Raw genomic sequence first — 25,757 nt, 5'->3', positions numbered from 1 at the left:
TTTATCAAAATAATAGAGCACTAAATGATATTCAAATAACTTAAAGACATAACAGATCTTAAAAATGATCTTATGTAGAGATTAAAAAACGCTAACTGAATTCCTACTTCATTTTTACTCAAAATTCCTACATTTACTTTTTTAACATTTATGTTTTAAGTACTAAAAGTAATCTTTTAAGTTACTGACTCAACTGAAAAATAAAATTTAAATATTCTAAGACAGAGTTGTAAAATGTTAACAATAAAAAAAGACAACAAACCCAAAATCGAGTCACTTGTGCTAAGTCCCATGTCAACAAACCAAGGCTTTAATACCTAACTCACCTGCAACTTCAACCCCTCCCAAGAATGTAATCTTAAATCAGTGAATCTGGAATTTCCTAGTCAGCACTAGTGAGGTTATCTGCTTAACAGACCCCTTCTATCCCCCAACGAACGATAAAGTAATCTGCTCTTTCCCTGTCTCTGCTCCTTCTGCCTATAAAAGTCTTCCATTTTGTTCAGCTCTTTGGAACTCTTTTCTGTTTGCTAGATGGGACACTGCCCAATTCATGAATCACTGAATAAAACCAAATGACTCTTTAAAATCACTCAATTGAATTTTTTTTTTTAACAAAACTCAACATCTGCACTTTTACTTCTGTTATTCCTAACAGAGGAAGTAAAGGGAAGACACCCAGTTTCACTTCTTATAAATTCAAAATACTAAACAGAAACTATAGGACCATAAATTAAGCTCTTCTATGAACCTGTTACAAGTACCTCCAAGGGAAAAAAAAAAAAAAACACGAAAATGCATTTTCCCTCCTCAAATCAACTCCTCTTTTACTATCTACTCAAGCACGGAACCCTAGAATCTTTCTTGTCTCTTTCCCTTTCCCACCACCACCTGTTTGATAACTGGCAGATAGTAACTAGTAAGTATTAAGGAATAAATTAATATAGTCTATTTGTCATACTGTCAAAACATTTTTCATATAACCCCTCCGTGGTCCACTACCAGACCTGGTGCAAGTCCACATCATCTATTACCAGAACTACTCTAACAGTCTCTTACTACTCCTTCACTTTGTAAACTCCTGATCTCATCATATCTATCTTCTTAAAATTATCTAATGATTTCCCATTGCCTAAGAAAATAGTTTAACCAGACAAAATATCCTTTTTTTGTTTACAACCCAATCACAGGTTTATCACCTTTACAATCAGCAGCATCCAACATCTTTATCTTCTTCCACATAAGACGTCTCACCTACCCTCTCCAATCTGCCATCCAAATACACATCCTATAATCTAGCCATTTGGGCTTCTGACTGTACCATTTTCATGCTTGCCTTCTAGTCCTTGTCATATTTCCTCTGTCTAAAATAATTTTCTCCCTGTTCTGATCTGACAAATCATATTGGATTCTTCTAGGCCATGATCATTAAGAAATTAAATTATGAGATATAAGCAGTGGTGTTCAAGTAACTTCATTACTTAAAGAGTTATTTTAGATTTAAGTATTTCAAACTAGCAAGGAAAAAAAAGCAGACTAAACACAGGCATCTAATTCTACTCCTTTACAATATATAACTGAAACTAGAGCAAACGCATGTACATATAAGGACAGGGAGAATAGAGAGAAAACAAAAATAAAAATGAAGCTTGAAATAAGATATATGACTGGTAACCAATCTAGCAGATATAAGACAGCAGTAGACAATAGTGGACAAAAGAGAGTATCAACCCAATTTACATAATAAAAACCAACAAAAGCTTCAAAGACTGTGGCACAGGTTCCACTGAAGTAGAAGTAAAGGTGGGATCTACAAAAGAGGTCTAGTTGAAAGCTATGAAGCGGCAGATCCACATTCTCACTGCATACCACTGAGTGACTATTTCTCCATGCTCCTGTAGATGACAAAGTCATATATGTATCTCTACAAAGATAGGTAAATAAAATTTATCAACTAAAAAAGTTGAAAGTATTTGCCTCGGAAAGGGAAAATGTGGGGATGGTGTTCTAGGGCTGTATTTTTCCTAAACTTTGTATAACCATCTGTTTGTGGTAGTTCAATTCATAGTAAGAAACATAAAACCCTTGAATAAAAAGGGGTTGCACCACAGATCCCCCTGCTCCACAAAGTTGAAAATCCACATTTCTCACTTTTCTCACTTCTCTAACACTTAACTACAAATAGCCTGTTGTTGGCTGGAAGCCTTAACGATAACATAAACAACGGATTACAAATCCGTATGTTGCATTTATTATATCTTGTATTCCTATAGTAAAAGAAGCTAGAGAAAAGAAAATATGATTAAGGAAATCATAAGGATGGGCAGCCCCAGTGGCGCAGTGGTTTAGTGCCGCCTGCGGCCCAGGGTGTGATCCTGGAGACCCAGGATCGAGTCCCACATTGGGCTCCCTGCATGGAGCCTGCTTCTCCCTCTGCCTGTGTCTCTGCCTCTTCTCTCTGTGTGTGTGTGTGTGTGTGTGTGTGTGTCTCTATGAATAAATAAATAAGTAAAAAAAATCTTAAAAAAAAGATCTACTTTCTTAAAAAAAAAAAGAAAATCATAAGGATGAAAAATTACATTCACACTACTGTATCTACGAAAAGAATCTGCATATAAGTGGATTCATGGAGTTCAAATCCCTATTGCTGAAGGATCAACTGTATTTGGCTTTTGTTCCTACTACTGGCCCAGAGCTCCTGAAACCCTTTAAATTTTCCACAGTGAGAGTGGTAGTGGTGTCTTTTGTTATAATGAGGTAACTTTCAGAAAGTACCTAAACAAGAGTACTGGTTGCCAGTGGAAAGTTGGAACATTCATTTCAATTACTCTCTACTTTCCCCCAATCTCCTGCGAGCAGAGAGCAGCTAGAGATTGAGCTCAATCACCAATGGTTGATGATTTAATCAATCATGCCTATGTAATCAAACCTCCATAAAAACTCAAAAGTACATGATTCAAAGAGCTTTCAGGTTGGTGAAAATGTGGAGATTTGGGGACAGTGATGTTCAGACAGCATGGAAGCTCTGTGCTCTTTCCCCATATCATATCCTATGTATCTCTTATATCTGTCTGTTCCTAAGTTGTATCTTTTTGTAAAAAAAAAAAAAAAACAAACAAACTAGTAATCTAGTAAGTAAAATGTTTCTCTGAGTATTGTGAGATTCTCTAGCAAATTAACTGAATTCCAGGAGAGGGTCATGGGAACCTTCAATCTATAGGTAAGTCAGAGGCCTTGGAAATAACTTGGACTTGTGGCTGGCATGGGGGAGGGTAGCAGTCTTGTGGGACCTAGCCCTTAAGTGGTAGGATGTGATAATGTCAGAATTAAGCTGAATTACGGGACACCCAGCTGAAGCTGGAGAATTACTTGGTGGTGTGGGAAAAACACACACCATGGAATTGATACCAGACTTATACTCTTAAGACAAATATCAGTAGAACTTTGAAAAGATTACAACAAATTTTATTTTTTAAGATTTATTTACTTGTTCATGAGAGACCCAGAGAGAGAGGCAGAGACATAGGCAGAGGGAAAAGCAGGCTCCTGGTGGAGAGCCCGATGCAGGACTCAACCCCAGGACCCCGGGATCAAAATATGAGCCAAAGGCAGACGCTCAACCACCAAGCCATCCAGGCGCCTCTACCAAGTTTTAGATTTCAATTTCCAAATAGTTATAGTTTCAGTTAATTGGAATCCTACTATTCTTAAATATGATTTGATTATGTAAATATCTTCCAAGATATTCATTTAATATATTGGATTAACCACCTCTTACCTAACATAGTCTTCATTATTCACAAATTCTGCTCTATGCAAACTTGCCTGCTATTTAGTTTTTAATTTGTAAGCTCAAAATCAATACTCATAGTACTTTCCTAATCATTTCCAGACATGCACAGAGTAGCAAAAAGCTTGAGATGGCTGATTTCCAGCAGATTTCCAGCTGAGGTCAAACAAGATGATGCTCTGTCTTCTTAGGACAGCTTTCATACTATAAGTAAGTTCCTTTTTGTGGTCTATTTTGTGACAAATTTTCAATTTTTGCTTTTTGTCGCTGATTTTTTTGTTCAAAATGGCTCCCAAGGGTAGTGCTGAAGTGCTGTCTAGTGTTCCCAATGCAAGAAGGCTCTGAGAGGAAAACACAGGCAGCAAACTCTTTGACCTCAGCTGCAGCAACTTCTTGCTCTAGTACATCTCCAAAGGCAAGGGAAACAAAAGCAAAAATGAACTACTGGGACTTCTTTAGGATAAAAAGCTTTTGCACAGCAAAGGAAACAGTTAGCAAAACTAAAAAACAATCTACAGAATGGGAAAGATATCTGCAAATGATACATTAGAAAAAGGCCAGTATCCAAAACCTAGGAAGAACTTATCAAACTCAATATCCAAAAAACAAAAAAACTGAGTCAAGAAATGGGCAGAAGACACGAACAGTCATTTCTCCAAAGAAAACATATCATATAAATGGCTAACAAACACATTAAAAATGCTCAATACCATTTGGCATCAGGGAAATACAAATCAAAATCACAATGAGATACCACCTCACACCCGTCAAAATGGCTAAAATTACCAACTCAGGGAACAACAGATGTTGATGAGGATGTGGAGAAAGGGCATTCCTCTTACACTCTTGCTGGAAATGCAAACTGGTACAGTCACTCCGTAAAATAGTATAGAGGTTCTTCAAAAAGTTAAAAATAGAACTACTCTACAACCCAGCAATTGCACTACTAGATATTTATCCAAAAGATACAAACACAGCGATCTGAAGGGGCAAATGAACCCCAATAATTATAGCAGCGATGTCCACAATTAGCCAAAATGTGGAAAGAGCCAACAACAGATAAATGGAGGGATCCCTGGGTGGTGCAGCAGTTTAGTGCCTGCCTTTGGCCCAGGGCGCGATCCTGGAGACCCGGGATCAAATCCCACGTTGGGCTCCCAGTGCATGGAGCCTGCTTCTCCCTTTGCCTATGTCTCTGCCTCTCTTTCTCTCTGTGTGACTATCATAAATAAATTAAAAAATTAAAAAAAAAAAACCAGATAAATGGATAAAGATGTGGTGTGTGTGTGTGTGTGTGTGTGTACACACACATCATAGAATACTACTCAAGATCCCATCAAAAACAATGAAATGTTGGGATGCCTGGGTGGCTCAGCATTTGAATGTCATGCTTTGGCTCAGGGCATGACCCAAGGGTATCAAGTTCTACATTGGGATCCCTGCAAGGAGGCTGCCTCTCCCTCTGCCTGTGCCTCTGCCTCTCTCCCGGTGTCTCTCATGAATAAATAAATAAAATCTTTAAAAAAAAAAAAAAAGGAACGAAATTTTCCCATTGCAACGACATGGATGGAACGAAAGGGTATTATGCTAAGCAAAATAAGTTAGTCGGAGAGAGACACATACCATATGATTTCCCTCATATGTGAAACAAAATAGATGAGCATAGGGGAAGGGAAAGAAACAGAAGATGAAAACTGAGAGGGAGGCAAACCATAAGAGATGCTGAACTCTAGCAAACAGAGTTTCTGGAAGAGAGAGGGGTGCGGGGAAGAGATAATTGGGTGACGGGCATTAAGGAGGGCACTTGATGTAATGAGCACTGGGTGTTATATGCAACTGATGAACCACTAAGTTCTACCTCTGAAATTAATAATACAGAATATGTTAACTGAACTGTATTTAAACAAAAATCTTTAAAAGGCCTTGAAATAGCTTATGAAGAAAATGTATGTTAGATAAGTTTTCATTTACATATGAGTTCTAGTACTGTTGGTCATGAATTCAACGTTAATAAACCAACAATAAACCATAAATGTCTTTAAACAGTAATACATATGAAACAAGGTTATGCATTGATCAGTTGATGAAAATGTGACCAGTGGCTTACAGGAACTTAATCCTGTATTTCTTCTAGGACCTATGCTTCAATGTTCACTAATTCAGTGTTTGCTGCCACCTTATAGAACACAACTACCATGAGTAACAAGAATCAATTGTAATAGGACTTAGTGACTGGACTTAGTTCTAAGAAGGTAGATGGAGGGGTTAATGGTAAAGTAGAAATGAGAACCAAATTATGTTCCCTCGGTTTTCTGGTCTTATAGTTGCAGTGGCCAATTTAAAACTAACATGTATGGCTTTACATGTATCAGAATACTTCTTAATGTTTACTGATGTTTCTTTCAACTGTCGTTGGAAATGAAGTCATTTTTAAAATGATGAACATATTGCTAGTCAACAAATCTCACTATTTTATGTAATGCCAATATATTACATCATCAATTCAGGATTAATAAAAACAAAATTTGGGGGCTTTGCTCCATATTGCTACTAACTACCAAGCCAAGTGGCCTAAACTGCCTGGAAATTCAGGAATGCAACATGCTTTAACAGCCACTAAAATTACAGTGCTCTTCTAATCTGAGGGAATTTTCTATAAATCAGGAAACCAATACTTCAATTTTTAGCCCATTCAAATCCATACCACAGAGAAAAGTACTTTATAAACCTGCTACAACTACCACTTAGACCAGAATCACGAGCTCAACTACAGAGTTTGCTCTTTTCATTTTTGCCTTATCTTTTCAACAATAAAAGATGACAGAAGGTATTCAATAACTGCAACTATTCCATTTCTCTTCTCTCTGTCACAGCAAAGTTTTGCTACCTCTTTTAATTTCTCCACCTTCTGTCTTCAATCCAACTATGCCTTCACTCCCCACACTTTACCGAAAACTCTTGAAGGATACCAATGACTTCTAGTTGCTAAATCCAATGATCAAGTCTCAGTTGTTCATTGTACTCAACCTACCTGCAGTATATGATGCAGTCAATTATGTTCCTTCCTCCTGGAACACTTTATTCACTGAGCTTCTAGAAAATCTCTCTTGGGTTTGCTCCTAATCATCTGGCTACTCCTCAGTTTCTTTGCTGGCGCTCTTCTTCTCCCTGAGCTCAGTGCTTGGACATCTTCTCTGGCTTTACTCAGTCCCTTGATGCTCACTTCAGGTACCTTAGTTTAAATACCATGTATGTATGTTACACCTGCAGCCTAACCTGTTCCCTAAATCTACTAGTTTAGAAAAAGTCAGATAAAAGTTGCCTGACTTAAGGACTTCTCAGAACCTTCTTATGTGCATTATAAATATCTAAGAGGAGACTATGTACACGTTACGTCTTACACTTATTTAGAACAGAATCCTTTCCTCATCTTGTGATGCATCTTGTGAGACATACAATTAACTAAGCCACTAAATATAGCATACTAAGACATCTTTCAAGTAGTTCCAATTTCTCACAGCACGAATTAATTATATAAAAATGGGCAAACTTTCCTTCTGATTTAACAGAGGTAATAACTGAGTTTGAATTTTTCAAGGCAGCTCACTGCATTAAAAGTGAGTTTGCCTCAAAGTTTTCCTTTGAGACAAACATTTCCAGAGACAAATGTCTCTGTATTATACATTAACCTGTATTAGTTATATACTTAAAATATATTTACAACTTCAGCCTTCAAATAAAAATAATATATAATATATGCTATTGTTAATCTTTCTTTCCCCAGACTAAACATTCCTAGCTCCTTCAACTGTTCTTCACAGAACATGATTTCCATACATCTCATTATCCAATCATCTTCCTCATCAAATAAGACCTAAATAATTCCTGAAATCTAGTTGACTGACAAAATAATCTATTTATCTGAAAAATAAAAAGCACAATAGACTTATTATAACTTGTATTAATTGAGACATGATCACTTGGCCATGCAGTTTAAGAATATATTCATTTTTTTATTCTTAGTAGCCATGACATTGCTTAATTCAATAATCCTTTCTGAAAATAAAGGTGTATTACACACATCCACACATATACATACTCATACATATACATTTATTTATATCCACTAAGAGCACCTAAAAGAAATGATTTCTTAGTAGCAATAAGCAACAAATCTGTAAATACCATTCTACAGTAAAAAAACAAACAAAAAAAAAAAAACAACAACAAAAAACAAGGCTCCTTAGAGAAATGCTTGATTCCAGTTGGCACAAAGACAGTACGAAATTATTCTGGAACATCTCATGGGATGAGAAAGTAAGAAGGTGCTCAAAGAATGACAGGGACGTTATTAAAAGTTAAAATAAGGATCAATGAGTCTATACCGATATGAATGAATGAATGAATGAATGAATGAATAAGAGAGGGAAGCTTTTCTTTATAGCAGGAAGCCAGCTAACACAGAAGAAATTAGAGAATTAGAAAAAAAAAAGTCACCATTTGGCAATAATCTTTTTTTCCCAGTTTTACTGAGATATAACTGATACATAACACTGCATAAGTTTAAGTTGTACAACATGATTTGATATATATATATATACTGTGAAATGATTATCACAATAAATTTGGTTAACATCTATCACCTCAATTACAAATTTTTTTCATTGTGATGAGAACTTCTTTCTTGGTAGGTTCTATATCCAACGTGGCACTTGAACTCATAAGCCCTAGATCAAGAGTCATTGCATTCTTTACTGACTGAGCCACCCCTGTGGGGAGCATGATGTGGGACTTGATCCCAGGACCCCGGGATCATGACCTGAGCTGAAGGCAGATGCTCAACCATTGAGCCACCCAGGCCCCTGTGATGAGAACTTTTAAGCAACCATATTAATAAGTGATTCATGCAAGAAACATCAATAAACATTAAAGCTACTGGGCCAGTTTGAGAGTAATAGGATATTTACATGATCAAAGTATCTCTCCACAGATACTAATTAGCTACAAAGAGTGACTTTACCTTGGAGAAACCTGGCAGATATCACCTTAACTCAATGATCAGTTATCACCACCAGAAATAAGAGAAATTGCAGCATTTGCTTACTGATATAATGCACTGTGAAAAACACATTTTATCTTCAGTATTCCTGCCCAAAGTATAAAACCTGAATCCAATCTTGGAAGAAAAATTAACCAAACTAAAATGAAAGACATGCAACAAAACAATATCTCAACAGTTTTTCTAAAAAGTCAATTATCAGTAAATACAAATAAAGGCTTAAGAAATATTCCAGCTTAACAAAAACTACAGAGACACGACAACTAAATGCAGCAGGTAATCCTGGGTGTTCTTTTGCTACATGGATAGTATTGTAACAATTGGCAAAATGTGAATAAAATCAGCAGATTAAATAACAGTATTGTATCCAAGTTAATTTCCTGGTTTTTGATCACTAGTCTTTGCTTATGTTTGTGAATCATCTTATTTTTAGGAAATAAAACTGACATGTGTAGAGGTAAAGAAATATCATGACTCAATGGAGTCAGATAAAAAAATATATCTGTACATATAGATAAAAGTAAGGATAAAGGAAATGTAGGAAAATGTTAATATATAGTTAATCTTGGTGAAGGATACACAGAAATTCTTTACACTATTCTTTTTTAAAATTACTTTATTTATTTTAGAGAAGGATAGAGAGAAAGCATAAACAGGGGGAGGCGCAGAGGGAGAGGGAGAGAGAGAATCCCAAGCAGACTCCTTGCTGAGCACAGGGCATGATGTAGGGCTCAATCCCAGGACTCCAAGATCATGACCTGAGCCTAAATCAAGAGCTGGATGCTCAACCAACTGAGCCACCTAGGCACTCTTATACTATTCTTATATAACTTTTCCTGAAAGTCTGAAACTATTTCCAAATAAAAAAGCTATAGTAAGTTTTAATTCAGCTTTAAAATACCTTTTACATGCTAATTTTCTATACACAATCAATATACATAAAGCCTTCCTCTTATAATTTAAGCTTATTTTCTCATCTAGTGTGGTTTCAGTGATGGAAAAGAACAGGATAAGCAGAAGAAAACTATCCCTATATCCTGATTTTACAAACTTACAAATCTATCTCCATCAAAAGAAAAAGGTCATTTCAGTTGCCTATGATCAATGAGATAGATTTTTAGATATACTCTTCTAATACCTTAAAAACCATTTCCTCCACAGAGATTTTTTTTAAATTTTTTTTTAAGGTTTTATTTATTCATAGAGACAGAGAGAGAGGTGCAGAGACACAGGCAGAGGCAGAAGCAGGCTCCATGCAGGGAGCCCGATGTGGGACTCGATCCAGGGTCGCCAGGTTCACGCCCTGGGCTGCAGGCGGCGCTAAACCGCTGCGCCACAGGGGCTGCCCCCTCCACAGAGATTTTTTAACAGTGTTTAACACCCATTACTTCAAAGGTTAAGTTAAATTGACTACTCAAAATATAAAAGATAACTCTGGACCACAGCAGCATTTTTAGTCATTGTTGCAAATATTTTCCAATGATGATAAAAACTGAATGATTACACCTTTGGAGAAGTAAACACTTCTCATTAATTTCCCATGGTAATAATCTAGTCATGTTTTTCACAATCACACAATTTTTCTCATGAGAACTAGGTTTATAAAAGAAGAAAATGCAATTAGTTGCTCATCTTTTAACTCATACATTCCTACACTTGTTTTAAATGAAATAGGAATGCTGAGGAAGATGAACATAGACAAATTCATCTAGTCAAAACATATGGTATACTTTAGTTCTGGGTATGCATAGCTAATACATTTTGAAATCATGGGACTTAATTAAAACAATAAAAAATGGTATTTTATGTACTTCCCATTAAAATTTTGACTTTAAAATTTAATATACAGGGCTTCAACCTTTTTTTCTAAAGATTTTATTTATTCGTGAAAGACACAGAGAGGCAGAGACATAGGCAGAGGGAAAACTAGGCTCCCCACAGGGAGCCCAATGCAGGACTCAATCAGGGGGCCCCAGGATCACAACCTGTGCCAAAGGCAGACACTCAACCACTGAGCCACACAGGTGCCCCAGGGCTTCCACTTCTAAAGATGATGGAGTATCAGGGACAGGATTAATCTTAAATACTAAAAACACAGACATGATAGTGAAAAGTTTTCAGACTTTGGGCAACAGATGGCACAATCTCTGAAAGAGGCAACAAAAGTAAGCCATATGATTCCCCAAGTGTAGAGTTTCCAGGATGCAGTACTAAGATGGGAAAATCAGATCCAGACAGACTCCTCAAATTGAGAAGACAGATAAGAGGGAACACCAAGGCAGCTACAGTTCCCAGAGCAAAGTACCAGAGAAGAAAAGGTAGCACAAAGAAAGCTCTGGAGTTCTGCAGAACATTCCCTCTGAGTCTCCTGCTGAATACATACATGTGATCAGCACATGTACGTGGGGAAACTATCTGAAACCAGGGACAGAACCACCAGAAAGGAGCAAGAAGAACAATTACCAACGTTCACCTAGGGATGATAAGAGTTCACAGAGTGAAGAAATCCTGTAACAATAGGCACCAGAATATTCAGAAGGGTATTATGTCTGTACTAGGAACAAATTAACCTTGTACTAAAGGATGCTCAGGTTTCAACTAACAAAAGTAAAAATTTTGTTTGGAAAATTAAGGTGTTTCTAAGTAACTTAAACTATTTCTAAGTAACTTAACTGTGCTCCAGAAGAAAGCTCAAAATATTAAAAATAATATTAAAAATAATGCAAAGGAAAGGTAGCTTCAAACAACAAAATTTACAGTGTCTGGCATCCAAACAAAAATTAGCAAGCATGAAAAAGAAATAGGAAAATACAATCCATCGTAACTGAAAAATCAGTTCTAAAATGGACCCAGAAATGATAAAAGTGATAGGATAAGTAAGGAAAGACATTAAAACATTATATTCCTTTGCATTAAATATAAATGGTCTAAATATGTGTATGTATATGTGTGTATACATGCATATACATATGTATATAATAAAATATTATTCAGCCTTAAAGGAAATCTTGTCATAAACTACAACATGGATGAATCTTGAGGACATTACTAAGTAAAATAAGCTAGTCACAAAAAGACAAATACTGTATGATTCCATTTATATAAGGTACCTACTATAGTCAAATTCATAAAGACAAGAAGTAGAAAGGTAGTTACCTGGGTCTGCAGAAAAGAGAAAAGAGATGTTTCAGATTGGTAAAATGAAAAAGTTCATAGAGTTGTTTCACAACAATGTGAATATACTTACTACTCTCCAACTGGTTAAAAAAAAAGGGTGAAAATGGTTAAGATGGCAAATCTTAGGTTATGTATTTTTAACCGTGATTTAAAAAAAAAATCTATTATAGACTCCATATATTTAAGAAAGTAAAAGAAGAAAGCATGAGCACTGTTAAGGAGCACTGAAGATATAAAAAGGTTCAAATTGTACAGATGAAAATACAGTGTCTAACAAGAAACATACAATGGATAAGATTAACAGAATATCAGAAATCAGTACAAGAAAATGTCAGGAATTTTGAAGAGATTAGCAATAGATATTATTCAAATTGAAACAAAGAGAGGAAAAAAGAAAAAACAAAACGAAAAAAATCCAGTATTAGTTAGGGTGTGGAACAATATCAATTGGTTAACATATGTGTAACTAAGGTACAAGAAAGAGAGAGTGAAGGAAAAAAGAAAACCTATTTGAAATAATAATGGCCAAAATATTCTAAATTTGGTGACAATGATAAATCCACAAACCCAGGAAGCTCAACTAACACCAAGCATAAGAAACATAAAATTACACCAAAGCACATCACAATAAAAGGTTCTTCAAACCAGTGGTAAAGAGATCATTCTAAAAGTAGCCAGAGGGGGGTGGGAGTGAATGGGTGGCGGGCACTGGGGGTTATTCTGTATGTTAGTAAATTGAACACCAATAAAAAAATTAAAAAAAAAAATAAAAAATAAAAAAATAAATAAAAGTAGCCAGAGAGGGCAGGCTGGGTGGCTCAGTGGTTTAGCACTGCCTTCAGCCCAGGGCCTGATTCTGGAGACCCAGGATCAAGTCCCACGTCAGGATCCCTTGCATGAAGTCTGCTTTTCCCTCTGCCTGTGTCTCTCTGTCTCTCTCTCTGTGTCGCCCATGAATAAATAAATAAAAATCTTTAAAAAAAAAAAAAAGTAGCCAGAAGAAAGAAAAAGACAGTTTCAGTATAAAGAAATAAAGGAAATAGTAGATTTCATGTCAGAAAAATACAAATGAGAAGATAGTGGGGCATCATTAAAGTCGTATCTTCAAAGTCCTGAAAGAAAAAAACTGTCCAACTAGAATTTTATAGCTAGCAAAAAATGTATTTGAAAACTGAAATACCAAAAAAGGTTTTTTTCAGACATATAAAAGCTGGAAGAATTCATCAGCAGTAATTCAGCTTATAATAAATGATAAAGGAAATCATTCAGGCAGAAGGAAAGTGATACTAGATGGAAAAGGAATTTCAAAGGAATGAAGAGCCTTGAAAATGGAACAAATATGGGACAAATAAGAGCCTTTCTCCTATTATTCTTAAATCCACTTAAAAAAAAAATTAAAAAAAAAATCCACTTAAGAGAATTGACCATTTAAAGCCAAAAAACTAAAAATATATTGTGGGATTTAAACACATGTAGAACTAAAATGTATGACAACAACACAAGAATAAGAAAGAGACATGGAACTGTAGTGTCATAAAGTTGTTATATAATATGTGAAGTGATATTTTACCCAAAATTAGACTGTGATAGGTTAAAGATGGAGTCATAAAAAACAAATAATAGAAAGTAGAAGGCAAAAAGCAAAAATAAAAAAAAAAACAGATTGAACAAAAAAAAAAGACACAAATAGCAAAATAATAGAGTTAAACCCAACAATATCAATAATCATATTAAATATAAATGGTCTAAATTAAAAAGCAAAGATAAGGAGACTCGATAAAAAAAACACACAAAGATGGAACTATATGCTATCTACCAGAAATCTACTTCAAATACAAACACACAAATAGAGAAAAGCAAAAGGATGGAAAAGGATGCACCATGCTAACTAATACCAATCAAAAGAAAGCTGGAGAGGTAATACTGACAAAGTAGATTGTAAAGCAAAGCATATTACCAGAAATAAACAGACCCATTTCACAATGATAAAGGGATCCAATTCATCAAGAAATCACAACAATCCTAAATATGCATGAATTTAGTAACAGAAATTCAAAATATACGAAGGGAAACTGATAAAAGTATAAGCAGAAATTGACAAATCCACAAGTATAATCAGAGATTTCAATACCCTTCTCTCAAAAACTGCTAGAACAAGTAGACAGACATAAAATCAGTAAGGATAGAGAAGACTTGAGCGATTCTATCAATCAACTTGATCTGACATTTATAGCTCACTCCACCCAACTTTCTTTTCAAGTGCACATGAATCATTTACCAAGGCAGACCATATTCTTGGCCATAAAATAAGTCTCAATAAATTTAAAATGATTCAAATCTTACCATGTACATTCTCTTGAGTACAGTGAAATTAAATCAGAAATCAATACCTGAAAAATCCCACATGCATACTCATTTATAACCAATGGAATCAAAGAAGAAATAACAAAGTCAGCAAGGATTTCTGAACTGAATAAAAATGAAAATACACCATAGCAAAGTTCATAGGATGCAGCCAAAGCACTATTTAGAAGGAAATTTTACAGCATTAAACATTTATATCAGAAGAAAATAAATTAATGAGCTAAGTTTTTAAGATTCAAGCAAATAAAATGCAAAGTGAACAAGCAGAAAGGAAATAATAAAGAATAGAAATCAATGAAATTGAGAACAAAAAAATCAGTGAAGAAAACCAAGAGCTGCTCCTCTGAGTATCAATAAAACAGACAAACCTCTAACCAAACTGAAAAGGGAAAAATGAAAAAAATACACAAATTAACAGCAGGGAATGAGAGAAAGGACATAGCTATAGATCTTTTTAAAATATTAAAAAGATAATAAGAGAATATTACAAACAATTTTATGCCAATTTAACAATTTATATTAAACAGACAAACTCTTTGAAAGATAACCTATTGGGGCCCTTGGGTGGAATAGTCAGTTAAGCATCCAACTCTTGGGTCTCAACTCAAGTAGTGATCTCACAGTCATGTGACTGAGCCCTGAGTCAGGCTCTGTGCTCAACGTGTCTGCTTAAGACTCTCTCCCCTCTCCCTCTGCTCCCCCCTCCCCATCCCATTCTCTCTCTCTCTCTCAAATAAATAAATCTTTAAAAAAAAAGATACAAACTATTAATGCTCATTCAAAAAACAAAGAAATAAACTAAATAGCCCTCTATTAATGAAATTAAAATAGTTGTTAAAACCTTTCCTGTATAGAAAACTCTTAGGTATAGGTATGTAAGTCATTCAGTATTATCTTAAGTTTAACATACATGGAGGGATCTAATATTTATTAACTATCATCATGTGCTAGCATTAAGGATATAATTTTAATATGACTACATTAGCATCCAGCAGCATCATTCTGGAAGGAAGCTGTGTCAAGAACTGATTAATACGAGCTTAACTAAAACCAAGGAGGCTAATGATAATAATCTGGGGAAAAAATGATGAATGTCTGAAATAAGTCAATGGCAATGAGAGGTGGGAGTTGGGGCAGGGCATGGTTAGAAAATGGACAGCTAGTAAAGAGAGAGACCAGATGTAGTGACTGACTTGACCTGAAAGGTACAGAAAGTGAAAGAGTAAGGATGCTTTATGATGCTTGCCTTGAACACTAGAAGAACTACTCATTAGGATAGGGAACACAGAGAAGAAACAGATTTGGGAACAAGAAGATATGTTTAATTTTCAATACCTGATACATTTAGACATTCAGGACCCAAAAGATATATTGTAGGCAATGGGATATAGGGAATCAATACTTAGCAAATACTTGTAGTTAAATTAACCTGCTCTACCTCCCAGGATTACTTGCAATTAAAGCCTTCTCTAGAACTATAAAATTAATGATTTTTATCTGTTAAAAGAATTTCAGAGATAAGAATGTGGCTAAGGGATGTGAGAAAAGAAAGTCCCTTTCCATGTATATACTAAACTCACTCACAGTACAAGAGACCCAATTTCAGTATTCTTTTTGTTGTCATTTAGAATAGTAAAATCTGGGGATCCCTGGGTGGCGCAGCGGTTTGGCGCCTGCCTTTGGGGTGCGATCCTGGAGACCAGGGATCGAGTCCCACATCGGGCTCCCGGTGCATGGAGCCTGCTCCTCCCTCTGCCTGTGTCTCTGCCTCTCTCTCTCTCTGTGTGTGACTATCATTAAAAAAAAAAAAATAGAATAGTAAAATCTTATTTATTTACTCTATTTGGTTTAATGAGTCTGACCTACTTCCTGCAGAAAAAAACAGTGAGAATATGAAGCCCTCTCATCTTTTCCCTTGTTTTGTATGTGGTTGCAATGACTCAATTTTTTATTTAACTCTGCCTGCTGCCTGTATAACATCCTATTGCCTCCTTTTAAGATTTTACTTGTCATTTTCTGGCTCTCCTTACTCTATTAGAGAATTGTATTTTTTTAGAAAACACACTGTCGGGGGCACCTGGGTGGCTCAGTCAAGGCTCCAACTCTTGATTTCAGCTCAGGTCACCATCTTAGGGTTGTGAAACCGAGCCCTGTGCCTGGCTCCACACCCAGCATAGAGCCTGCTTAAGATTCTCTCTCTACCTCTCTCTCCCTGCACCACCCCCCACCTCTCTAAAGTAAATAAATAAATAAAATAAAAAACACACCTGTTCAACTTAATCAAATAACAGCAACAACCATTTTTTGAACATGTCTTAGAAACCAGGCAATGTGCCAAGTGCTTTCCATACATTAGCTCACTGAATTTTCAAAATCTTGCACAGTAAGTATCTCCATTTTATGATCAAACAAAACTGAACCTCAGAAAGATTACATAAGCCCAGAGTCATACAAGATGGACTGTAGAATTGAGACTTGAATCTAGGTCTGTAGAACACCAAAACTTGTGCCGCATAACTTTCATAAATTTTTTACTATCTGTAACAGACCTTTTACTGAATGTTTTACAAAGGTGCTGCCATTCATGCAACAAATATGACTGCCTACTACGTATCTTCAAAATTTCTGTAGAAACACTTTTAACAGCCCTTTTCCCCTACTGTTTCTAAAACTGGAAAGCTGCATACAGTGCACATTTTCCCCCCTTTACTTCCTCTCATTAAATGTCAAATTCAATCATGTTATGATTATTATCAGGTAGTGGGTTCAGCCACAGCCATTTCCTGCCCAGTTCCTGTTCACTACTCAGAACGAAGTCCAGCATATTTTCTTTCCTTGTGCTCTGAAACTACCTGTTCCAAGAAGCAGTTTTTTTGAAGTGAAATCTGATCTCTGTATTTTGTGTCATTTTAGCGATTTGTATGAGACTAACAAGTTGGAATAAAAATGCAGCTTTCTTATAATGGCATGTAAGATTTTCAACTTAGCCAAATAATTCTGGTCATGAAGTGATCTACATTTGTAAATCCAATGACAGTATTTATGGTTCTGTGCTAACCTGAAGGGAAGACATACACATGGGACTTTTTCTCAGATTTTTAAAGAACAGCCCCAATTTAAAACACTGTTATGTCTCAAATTTGGATTCAGAAAAGACAGTCAACATATATATATATACAAAGCGTAGTTTGCAATATTAGCCCTGTGTGGCTACATACTAGGTACAGGGGTTAAGGAAAGTCAAGTCACTTCAAGATTCTTCTTTTATAAATAATCCCAAAATATATTCACAAATTAAGTGCAAATGCCTCTAGTGGTGTAAATCTTCCTTTACAGCTTAGAATGAAATACTGCAATGAAATGATGAAACTGCTTAGCTGGACACATTTGGAAAAGAAGTTTTAACTGACACTGGGGAAAATTAAAAGGTATTAAAAGGTAAATATTAAACAAAAGCGTAACACTGCACAAAACTGTTGAGAATTTCCTATAATTTTAATACCTAAATATGCAATTTCCAACTGCCAAAACCCGGTAGTGGTCACCTTGACGAGCCACATTTATATACAATTACCACTTAAATTTTGACCTTCGCAAATACTTTTTACACAAAGCTACAATTACTTGCTATTCCCTCAACAATCCATATTCCTGGTCTGTGACCCTGCATCCTGTTCTACCCGAGTGAGATGCCTTCCTTCCCCAACAATGAAAACTACTATTTACCCTTTAGGGCTCCAGTGATAGCTCCTGCTACACCTCCAACCCCTTCTCCACTGTCTCTGAATATTATTCAGTCTTCTTCATTCAGGGCTTACCAGTGTGCCAGGACTTTACATATTCTATTTAATGCTTAATACTCCCCTCTGAAGTAACATCCTCTCCACTTAATGGATAGATAAGAAAACTGAAGCTGAAAAAAGGTTTACTATCATGTTAAAGGGAACAAAGCCAACCAGGAATTCAAACGCCAGTGTGTCTAAACTTCAACCAAATTCTCTTGCATTAAATTACAGACTCTATGGCACTCTCTTATAGTATATATTGTGTTATATTATCCTTATTTGTTTCTCTCCCTTACTAAAGACAAGAAAGGTGACACCATCCTTACGCCCCCAGCAATACTCAACAGTGTCTATATACAGTGACTCAAAGTGTTACTGAATATGTATAATATCCTCATTCTGTTTATGATTTTGCAGCATTATTTTCCACTGATTAGTCTCCTTGCACCCAGTCTCTAAGAAGCCCTGTGGTGGTAAAGCATACTGGCTGAGAATGGAGGCTTTGTAATCAGATTGCCTCGCTTTGAATCCCACCTCCACCAGTTATGAGCTGAGAAGTCTTGAACAAATGAGTTAAGCTAGGCTTTGGTTAACTCATCTATAAAACAGAACCGTAATCACAGTTCATATCTCACAGCTTTATAAAGATTAAACAAGATGGGATGGAAGCAATCCAAATAATTTTTCGATCCCCATTTTTTCTACATGCCATTCTAAATTTTCTTTGGCTTAGTCTAGTGTAGCCTTTTTAATTACAAATTCCTTGCAATTTTGTATTAAATGGGCTAGCGTAAAAACTGTTTGAGCCAAAAAAATAAAATAAAATTGCTCAGGCCAGGATGCCTGGCTGGCTCAGTCACCAGAGCATGTGATCTTGATCTCCGCGTTGTTGAGTTCAAGCCCCACGTTGGGTGTAGAGCTTACTTAAAATAAATAGATACATATTTTAAAAAATAATAATCAAATAAAAATTGCTCAGGGCAGCTACCTGATTTTTAGGGCCAACCGTCCATTGCCAGTTGGGACTCAAAGTCTATGCTGGGAGGTTTAACTATACAAGAGTGCCCCCACTGTACGTCATACTTTTTTCTCTTACTACATTTTCATTCCATATCAGAAAGTGGTAAAAAAAAAAAAAAAATTAGAAAAGACACTTCCTACCTTACTAGGACCGAACTTAACAGTATTTGATGCATGCACACAACTAACCTGTGTGGGAGGCAGGCTATTTTCCCAGCAAGAAATTTTCCTGGAACCACCCTGGGTCTGGTGTCAGCGGCGCGGCTCATTCTCCCCAGACCTCTGGATTCCTTCCCTCTGGAACTACAGCTGGCCGGGGACACCCCCTGCCTTCTCCTAAACTTAGCAATGTCGACTCCAAGAAGTTAGGATTTCAAATTGTTCTGCTATTTTACAGCACTTTAGGCTAAAGCGCATAGTTTCCAAATTCTCAGAATTCCCCCTTCCAACTTTAAAAATGTTATGAGAAAATCCAATTTGGGAGGAAACGATTAAAAAAAGAAAAACATGAACTCTACAAACAAGAGCAAATACTATGACTAAACGCAAAGTCTCGGGGATGCGCGGGGTGTGTGTGTGTGTGTGTGTGTGGAGAAACAAAGAAAAATCCTAAAGCTAACCAAAAACTGTAAAATCAAAGCATCCAATTAACAACAACAACAAAAACCTCAAGGTAAGCAGGAGATACCATAAACAGAGACAGCAAGTGTGCATCACAAAATAGGGACTAATTCACGAATCTGAACAGAGCTTGGTATGCCAATACTTGGATTAATAGATGTTTCAGAGTCTGCACTGCCTAGTCGGCATAGGATGATATAAAGCAGTTCCCTTTTCTTTTTCTTTCTTTCTTTTTTTTTTTTTTTTTTTTTTGGTTAGGCTAAAAATAAAGAGTGATGGACCAGTGACAGAATGATCTCCAAAGTTAGAGAAGGAGGTGTTGAGTTTGGAAGTCGGGACTCGGGGAGCCACACCAGAACTGGCTTGTCCGCAGCGGCCGGCCGGGGACGAGGCGGGTCCGGCGGGCGGCGGGCGGCGGGCTGGTCCCGGCCCGGGAGGCTGGCGGCACCGGCGCCGCAGTCCGCGCGCGTCGCACAGCGCGGCCGAGACCCTGCGTGGTCCCCCGGCCGCCGCGGCTCGGCCCCCCGCCCCCAGCCCCGCGCCCGCCGCGCCCCCAGCCCCGCGCCGGGGGAGGGAGCCCAGGAGGCGGCGGCGCGGGCGCGGAGCGCGGGGCGCGGGGGGCTTCGGCCCGACCCCCTCGAGGCTCGAGGACGGCGCGCGCCCGGAGCCGGGAGGCTGAGCCGCTGCAGCGGTCCGAGGATGGGAGGCGACCGCGGCGGAGCCCGCGCGCAGGTGCCAGCGGCCGCCCGGGGAGTCGCCCGCGGCGGAGGGCGACGCGCCGGCCCCGCGGCCCCGCAGCCCCCGCCTGCGTCCCGCCCGCCGCTCTGCCCCCTCGTCCCGCTGCCGCCCCGGGGTCTGTCAGAAGCCAGAGACCGGCCACGGCCCGCCCGGGCGCGGAGGCGATGCCGGCTCTTACCGGAGGAGCGGGCGCCGCGCCGCTAGGAGGCGGCTGGGGAGCGCGCGGGAGGCTCCGAGGCGAGCGCCGCCGCCGCTGCGGGAGCCGGAGCGGTCGCGACGAGGCTGCCGGCGGGCGCGCTCCTCCACGGCCGCCGCCCCACCCCCTCTCCCGCGGGGTTTGCGCCGGAGCCCGCAGTCTCGGCGCGCGGGCGGGGCGGGCGGGAGGGGCGGGGCGCCCGCGGGGGCGGGGCCGGCGGCCTGATTGGCGTGGGGGCGACCAATGGGGCCACGGGCCCTCCGGGCGGCGCTGAGACTGACGGGGCTCCTAGCCCGTGGCGGCAGGGGGGCGGGCCTAGTGCCGCCTTTTACAGCCGCCTTTTTGACAAACCCGAACGTCAGGAAAGGTCGGTTGGTTCGCAGTGTGGCCAAACGGCCCAATTAGCACAAGGCGAAGGGCCTCTGAACCCGGATTGGCACCGTCTCTGCCTATAGAGAGAGGGGGCGGGCCTGGGGGCGCTGAGGCCCCGCCCCGGATGTGGGCATGGCCCGAGCTGGAGCCCGGAGCCGCCGCCGCGCTGCCCCGGCGAGGCGGAACTGAGATCTCTCTCTTGGTTATCATGTGACGGGCTCTGGATTTAATGGAGGAGAAAGGGTGGAAAAGGCCGAGGATCCAAACTGGCGAGCTTTCTGGTCTCCGCGGCCCTCCCCGCTCTCCGGCCGGCGGCGCTGCCAGGTGAGTCCGGGCGCCCCGGGCCGGCTGCGTCGCGAGTGCGCTGCCCCCGGCGCCCCGGCCCCGGCCCCGCGGTGCTCCCGGCCCCGCCGCGCCCCCGCCGGCACCTGCTGGGCGCCGGGCTCCCGAGGGCAGGAAACCGCGCAGCTCCCACAGCTCCGGGGCCCGGTCGGGGGCGAGCGCAGTGGGGGACACAGACCCCAAGGCCCTATCGGGTGTGAGCAGCATCCTCCTCGGAAGGAAGGTGAACTTGGCCAAGGCTGTCGCAGCAGGGCCCGCCCGAAAGCGACTCCTTGTTCAGAGGAGTTGGGTTGCAGGCTCATGAGCAGAACTGTCCCTGGCCTTTGGGACGAGGGGCGTTTATTTGGGAGAGCACCGGCCCTAGCGAGAGAAGCAGTGGACATGGTGTGGCGAGCACCGTGGGCAAGGTAATGAGTGCACACGCAGGTGATAGATGCTGGCCCTCTGGGCACAGCCCTTCTGATTTCCAGTTTGAGACGGTGCAGAAGATTTTGGCAGTGAGGAAGCATATGAACTAAACGATCTTCCAGGCCAGAGGCATCACCTCAAACAGGGCTTTAAAGCAGAGCAAATTTTTGTTTTGTTGGAGTATGCAGTCCCCCCCGCCCCCCCCCCGAGAAAGAGCGATAGTAATAGTAGTAGGCAACAAATACAATTACTGCAATTAATGACGATTTGTGAATAAAGGAGTAAAATGGGTGGTGTAGCCCAGCATCCAGGCTTCTTCCGGCATCACTTAAATGTCAGTGTAGTAGTGCTTCATACAGAAATTTGTTGCATCCCGCATTTTGAAACTTGAAGCCACAAGCCTGCGTGTCCTTCCATCTGCGACCCTGAAGTACCTGTGTTGATTGATTGCAGCAACCCTTTCTCTGACCAGTTGCTTACTCAGTCCCATATGCGAAAAAAATAAACCCCGACTCATCCAGTTACTGATGGAAAAGTTGTGCTTAAACAAGTGTATTATCATAGACTTTTTGAAGGTTCACAAAAATGGCCAGGTAGTTTGGAGATCGGGATGGAGTAAACTTGATTTACAACATGAAATCCGTTTGTAGTTAATAATCAGTACACACCCCTCATACCTCTTCTTCCAAATTCAGCCTCCTATGCCACCATGGCAGCCTTTGGTCAGGAAAGGAGACCTGGAGAAAATGCCTTCCTGGGAGCAAAAGCCTCCGCTTTTCATACTGCAGTATGAAGCATCCCGATCTGCCAGCTAAGTAAATGAATACTAGCAGATGGGCGTAAGGGGAAAGGGGGAGTTAGGAGGTCCCCAGGACATCACTGTTACAGCAAAACAGATACATGCTCTTGCCCCACTGTTGGAAGTAGTAGAGGTGTATCAAAGGATATATCAGAGTTAGTTTTAAAATATAATTAAACATGCTAATCTAGGGCATTTTATTCATCTAGCCTGTTTCTTTGCTTTTTCCTTGTTTCTCATATTCCTGCATTTGTAATCCTACCCCTCATGCTTTTGCTGTCCCACCACCTTCTGATCTTTTCCTCTTTTCATCAAATGTCCTCTCAATCTATCACTCTTTTGTGGCTTATTTCCCTCCGTTTATAATCATATTCAGATTCTTCCTTTACTGAAAAATTTCTTATTGGCCCTTTCTCAATCTCATTCTTTGTCTTGTCCTTTATCTTCTCCAGGTATTTCAGAGGAATAAAATGTTGTCAACTGTTTACATTTTGTTATCTTCTTTAACCCCTCACTCAACTGCATACAGTCTGGCTTCTGATTTCCATTCTACTTACCCTTTTTCCAAGTGGTCACAAGGTTAATATAAAAAGCTTGAACAAGTATAGACAATACTGTCATCCTGTATGTGAAGACTAAATAAATGCTTATACTAAAGTTTTATAGATTAAAGTGTTCCAATCAAAATCCTAAGTTTTTAAGAATTAGTGATTTTAGCGTGGGGGAAAAAAAAAGGAAAGGGCAAAATATTCTGGAGAAGAAATCCATGAGTAGGTGGGTTGTAGGCCTTTCAGATATTAGAGTACATCCTAGAACATATCTAATCACAGTCATATAGTACTAGTGCAAAACAAATATAGATCAATAAGACAGATCTATATCTTAGATAGATATATGACAGATCTTATATTTTAGGGATATAAGAAATAGCTTTGGTCTGCCAGGCTGGCTCAGTTGGTTGAGCATGTGACTCCTGATCTCAGATGCCTGAGTTCAAGCCCCAAATTGGGTATAGAGCTTACTTGAGAAGGAAAAAGAGAAGGAAGAAAGAAAGGGAGAGAGAAAGAAAAAAGAAAGGGCTGTAATTATCGAATAATTTAGCATCTAATAACAAAATGTCAGAAGTTTAAATGGTCTTGATGATTGGATAGGAAGTAGTAAAAAAGTCAGGATCTATACCACAAACCAAAAAATAGTGAGTTGTAAAAAGAAAAATTCAGACTGGGATCCCTGGGTGGCACAGCGGTTTAGCACCTGCCTTTGGCTCAGGGCGCGATCCTGGAGACCCAGGATCGAATCCCACATCGGGCTCCTGGTGCATGGAGCCTGCTTCTCCCTCTGCCTATGTCTCTGCCTCGCTCTCTCTCTCTCTGTGTGACTATCATAAATAAATAAAAATTAAAAAAAAAAATTCAGACTAAGAAAATTGGTATTTGTAAGAATTTCAGTGAGAAAGTTTTATTAAAAAAAAGTATAGGCTAAACTATGTGAAAATCCAGTATTATCAATGTGTTCTATATTATTTAGCCCAGTGATCTCCTTAGAATCAGAATTCTATTTAATATCTGAATTTTTGTTATCCGTTCCCTCTTTATTAAAACTCTCCTCCCTTGACCTAATACCACTTCCTCTTTTTTCAGTACATTGATTTTTTAATGCTTTTTCTTAGTATATGTTGAAATTAGGTGAAATTTTGGATGTACAGATGTACAAAAAAGAATATAAGAATATCCTTGAGGTACAGGAATAAAGTCATGAGTACCTGGACTTGAGTGACAGCAATGACAAGGACCAGACTATTCTTGAGACATTTTGAATAGAGCTCATGCCCAGTTGATATACTACAAGTTTTATTGCATTTTGTCATGGGCTATAGGGAATGATGAATGTAACGTTGTCAAAGGTGGCTACAAATTTTAATGGAATTTGAAAGGTAAAATAATAGAATGTTATCAAAAATAGGAAATCTGTGAGTGGGGAAGAGCCAGCTTTGTTCACCAGGAATGGAAGTGATTTTTTTTTTTTTTCTGGTATCGAAACAATCCTGACTTTTTTTCCTTCTCTTAGGGTATATTTCCCTTTTTTCGACTCTGCAACAGCTTCTTTAAACTGTTTAAATGAGAATGTCCTTGGCTCAGAGAGTACTACTCACCTGGCTTTTCACATTACTCTTCTTGATCATGTTGGTGTTGAAACTGGATGAGAAGGCACCTTGGAACTGGTTCCTCATTTTTATTCCAGTCTGGATATTTGATACTATCCTTCTTGTCATGCTGATTGTGAAAATGGCTGGGCGATGTAAGTCTGGCTTTGACCCTCGACATGGATCACACAATATAAAAAAAAAAGCCTGGTACCTCATTGCAATGTTACTTAAATTAGCCTTCTGCCTTGCACTCTGTGCTAAACTGGAACAGTTTACTACCATGAATCTGTCCTATGTCTTCATTCCTTTATGGGCCTTACTGGCTGGGGCTTTGATAGAACTTGGATATAACGTCTTTTTTGTGAGAGACTGACTTCTAAGGACATCATCTCATTTTATTGCTGTTCAACAAGCTATCATTAAAGTGTTTGAATCTTTGCAAGCTTGAAGAATACCAGAGAACTGAGAAAAATAACCAAATGTAGTTTTATACTGCTTCCATAAAATAGTCTTTGTGAATCATGGACTTCTAGTCAATCCAAAGCTTAATTATTCAATATTTCAGTTATTAATATCCTTATTATCCCTATATAAATAAAGTTTGTTTTTTGACCTCATTTTTCTACTTGACTCTTAAATAATCTGTTGTACATATGTGGTCAATTTTTAAAGTCTTTAATCTACATTATTTGGATAGAAGTTTAATATATCATAGCCCCATTATGACCAAAGTAAATGGTCATTTGTGCTTGTAAATTACTAAGAAAAAAACCTAGTTAGTGAAATACTTAGTCGTGTCACTTCATGTTTACATTCACAAATAATCTGAAAGTTTAACAGATTTTTATCTAAGCTAACGTGTCACTTTTTCCTTCTGTTTAAAACCCATGAATTAGAGATGGCATACTAGAACTGAGCAGAGCTTTGCCTCTTCTAAAGT

At 38.9% G+C, this 25,757-nt stretch overlaps 2 protein-coding genes across 4 annotated transcripts in view; one reads left to right on the top strand and one right to left on the bottom strand.

The window, feature by feature from the left end:
- PHTF2 (putative homeodomain transcription factor 2) overlaps nt 1-20,855 on the bottom strand; it is a 113,305-nt gene extending 92,450 nt beyond the window's left edge. For both annotated transcript variants that reach the window (XM_038562822.1, XM_038562817.1), the window contains exon 1: nt 20,733-20,855. The gene's annotated coding sequence lies outside the window, so the exon portion shown is untranslated. The remainder of the gene's footprint in view (nt 1-20,732) is intronic.
- A 377-nt stretch (nt 20,856-21,232) lies between these two features.
- On the top strand, nt 21,233-25,434 carry TMEM60 (transmembrane protein 60). Of its 2 annotated transcripts, XM_038562816.1 has the most exons (3): nt 21,233-21,446; nt 22,568-22,687; nt 24,739-25,434. In XM_038562816.1, the coding sequence occupies exon 3, from the start codon at nt 24,789-24,791 to the stop codon at nt 25,188-25,190; it is 402 nt and encodes a 133-aa protein (XP_038418744.1). In that variant the 5' UTR covers nt 21,233-21,446; nt 22,568-22,687; nt 24,739-24,788; the 3' UTR covers nt 25,191-25,434. The 2 variants fall into 2 exon arrangements, with proteins under 2 accessions (XP_038418744.1, XP_038418743.1); XM_038562815.1 differs by lacking the exon at nt 22,568-22,687 and having other exon boundaries at nt 21,236-21,446.
- The last annotated feature ends 323 nt before the right edge of the window (nt 25,435-25,757 follow it).

This window comes from Canis lupus, chromosome 18 (assembly GCF_011100685.1).
Source record: "Canis lupus familiaris isolate Mischka breed German Shepherd chromosome 18, alternate assembly UU_Cfam_GSD_1.0, whole genome shotgun sequence".
NCBI lineage: Eukaryota > Metazoa > Chordata > Mammalia > Carnivora > Canidae > Canis > Canis lupus.
This window is presented reverse-complemented; position numbering and strand designations above follow the sequence as displayed.

Bases quoted from the DNA above. Each gene is read 5' to 3' on its own strand.
- TMEM60 (XM_038562816.1), top strand. From the start codon at position 24,789: ATGAGAATGTCCTTGGCTCAGAGAGTACTACTCACCTGGCTTTTCACA.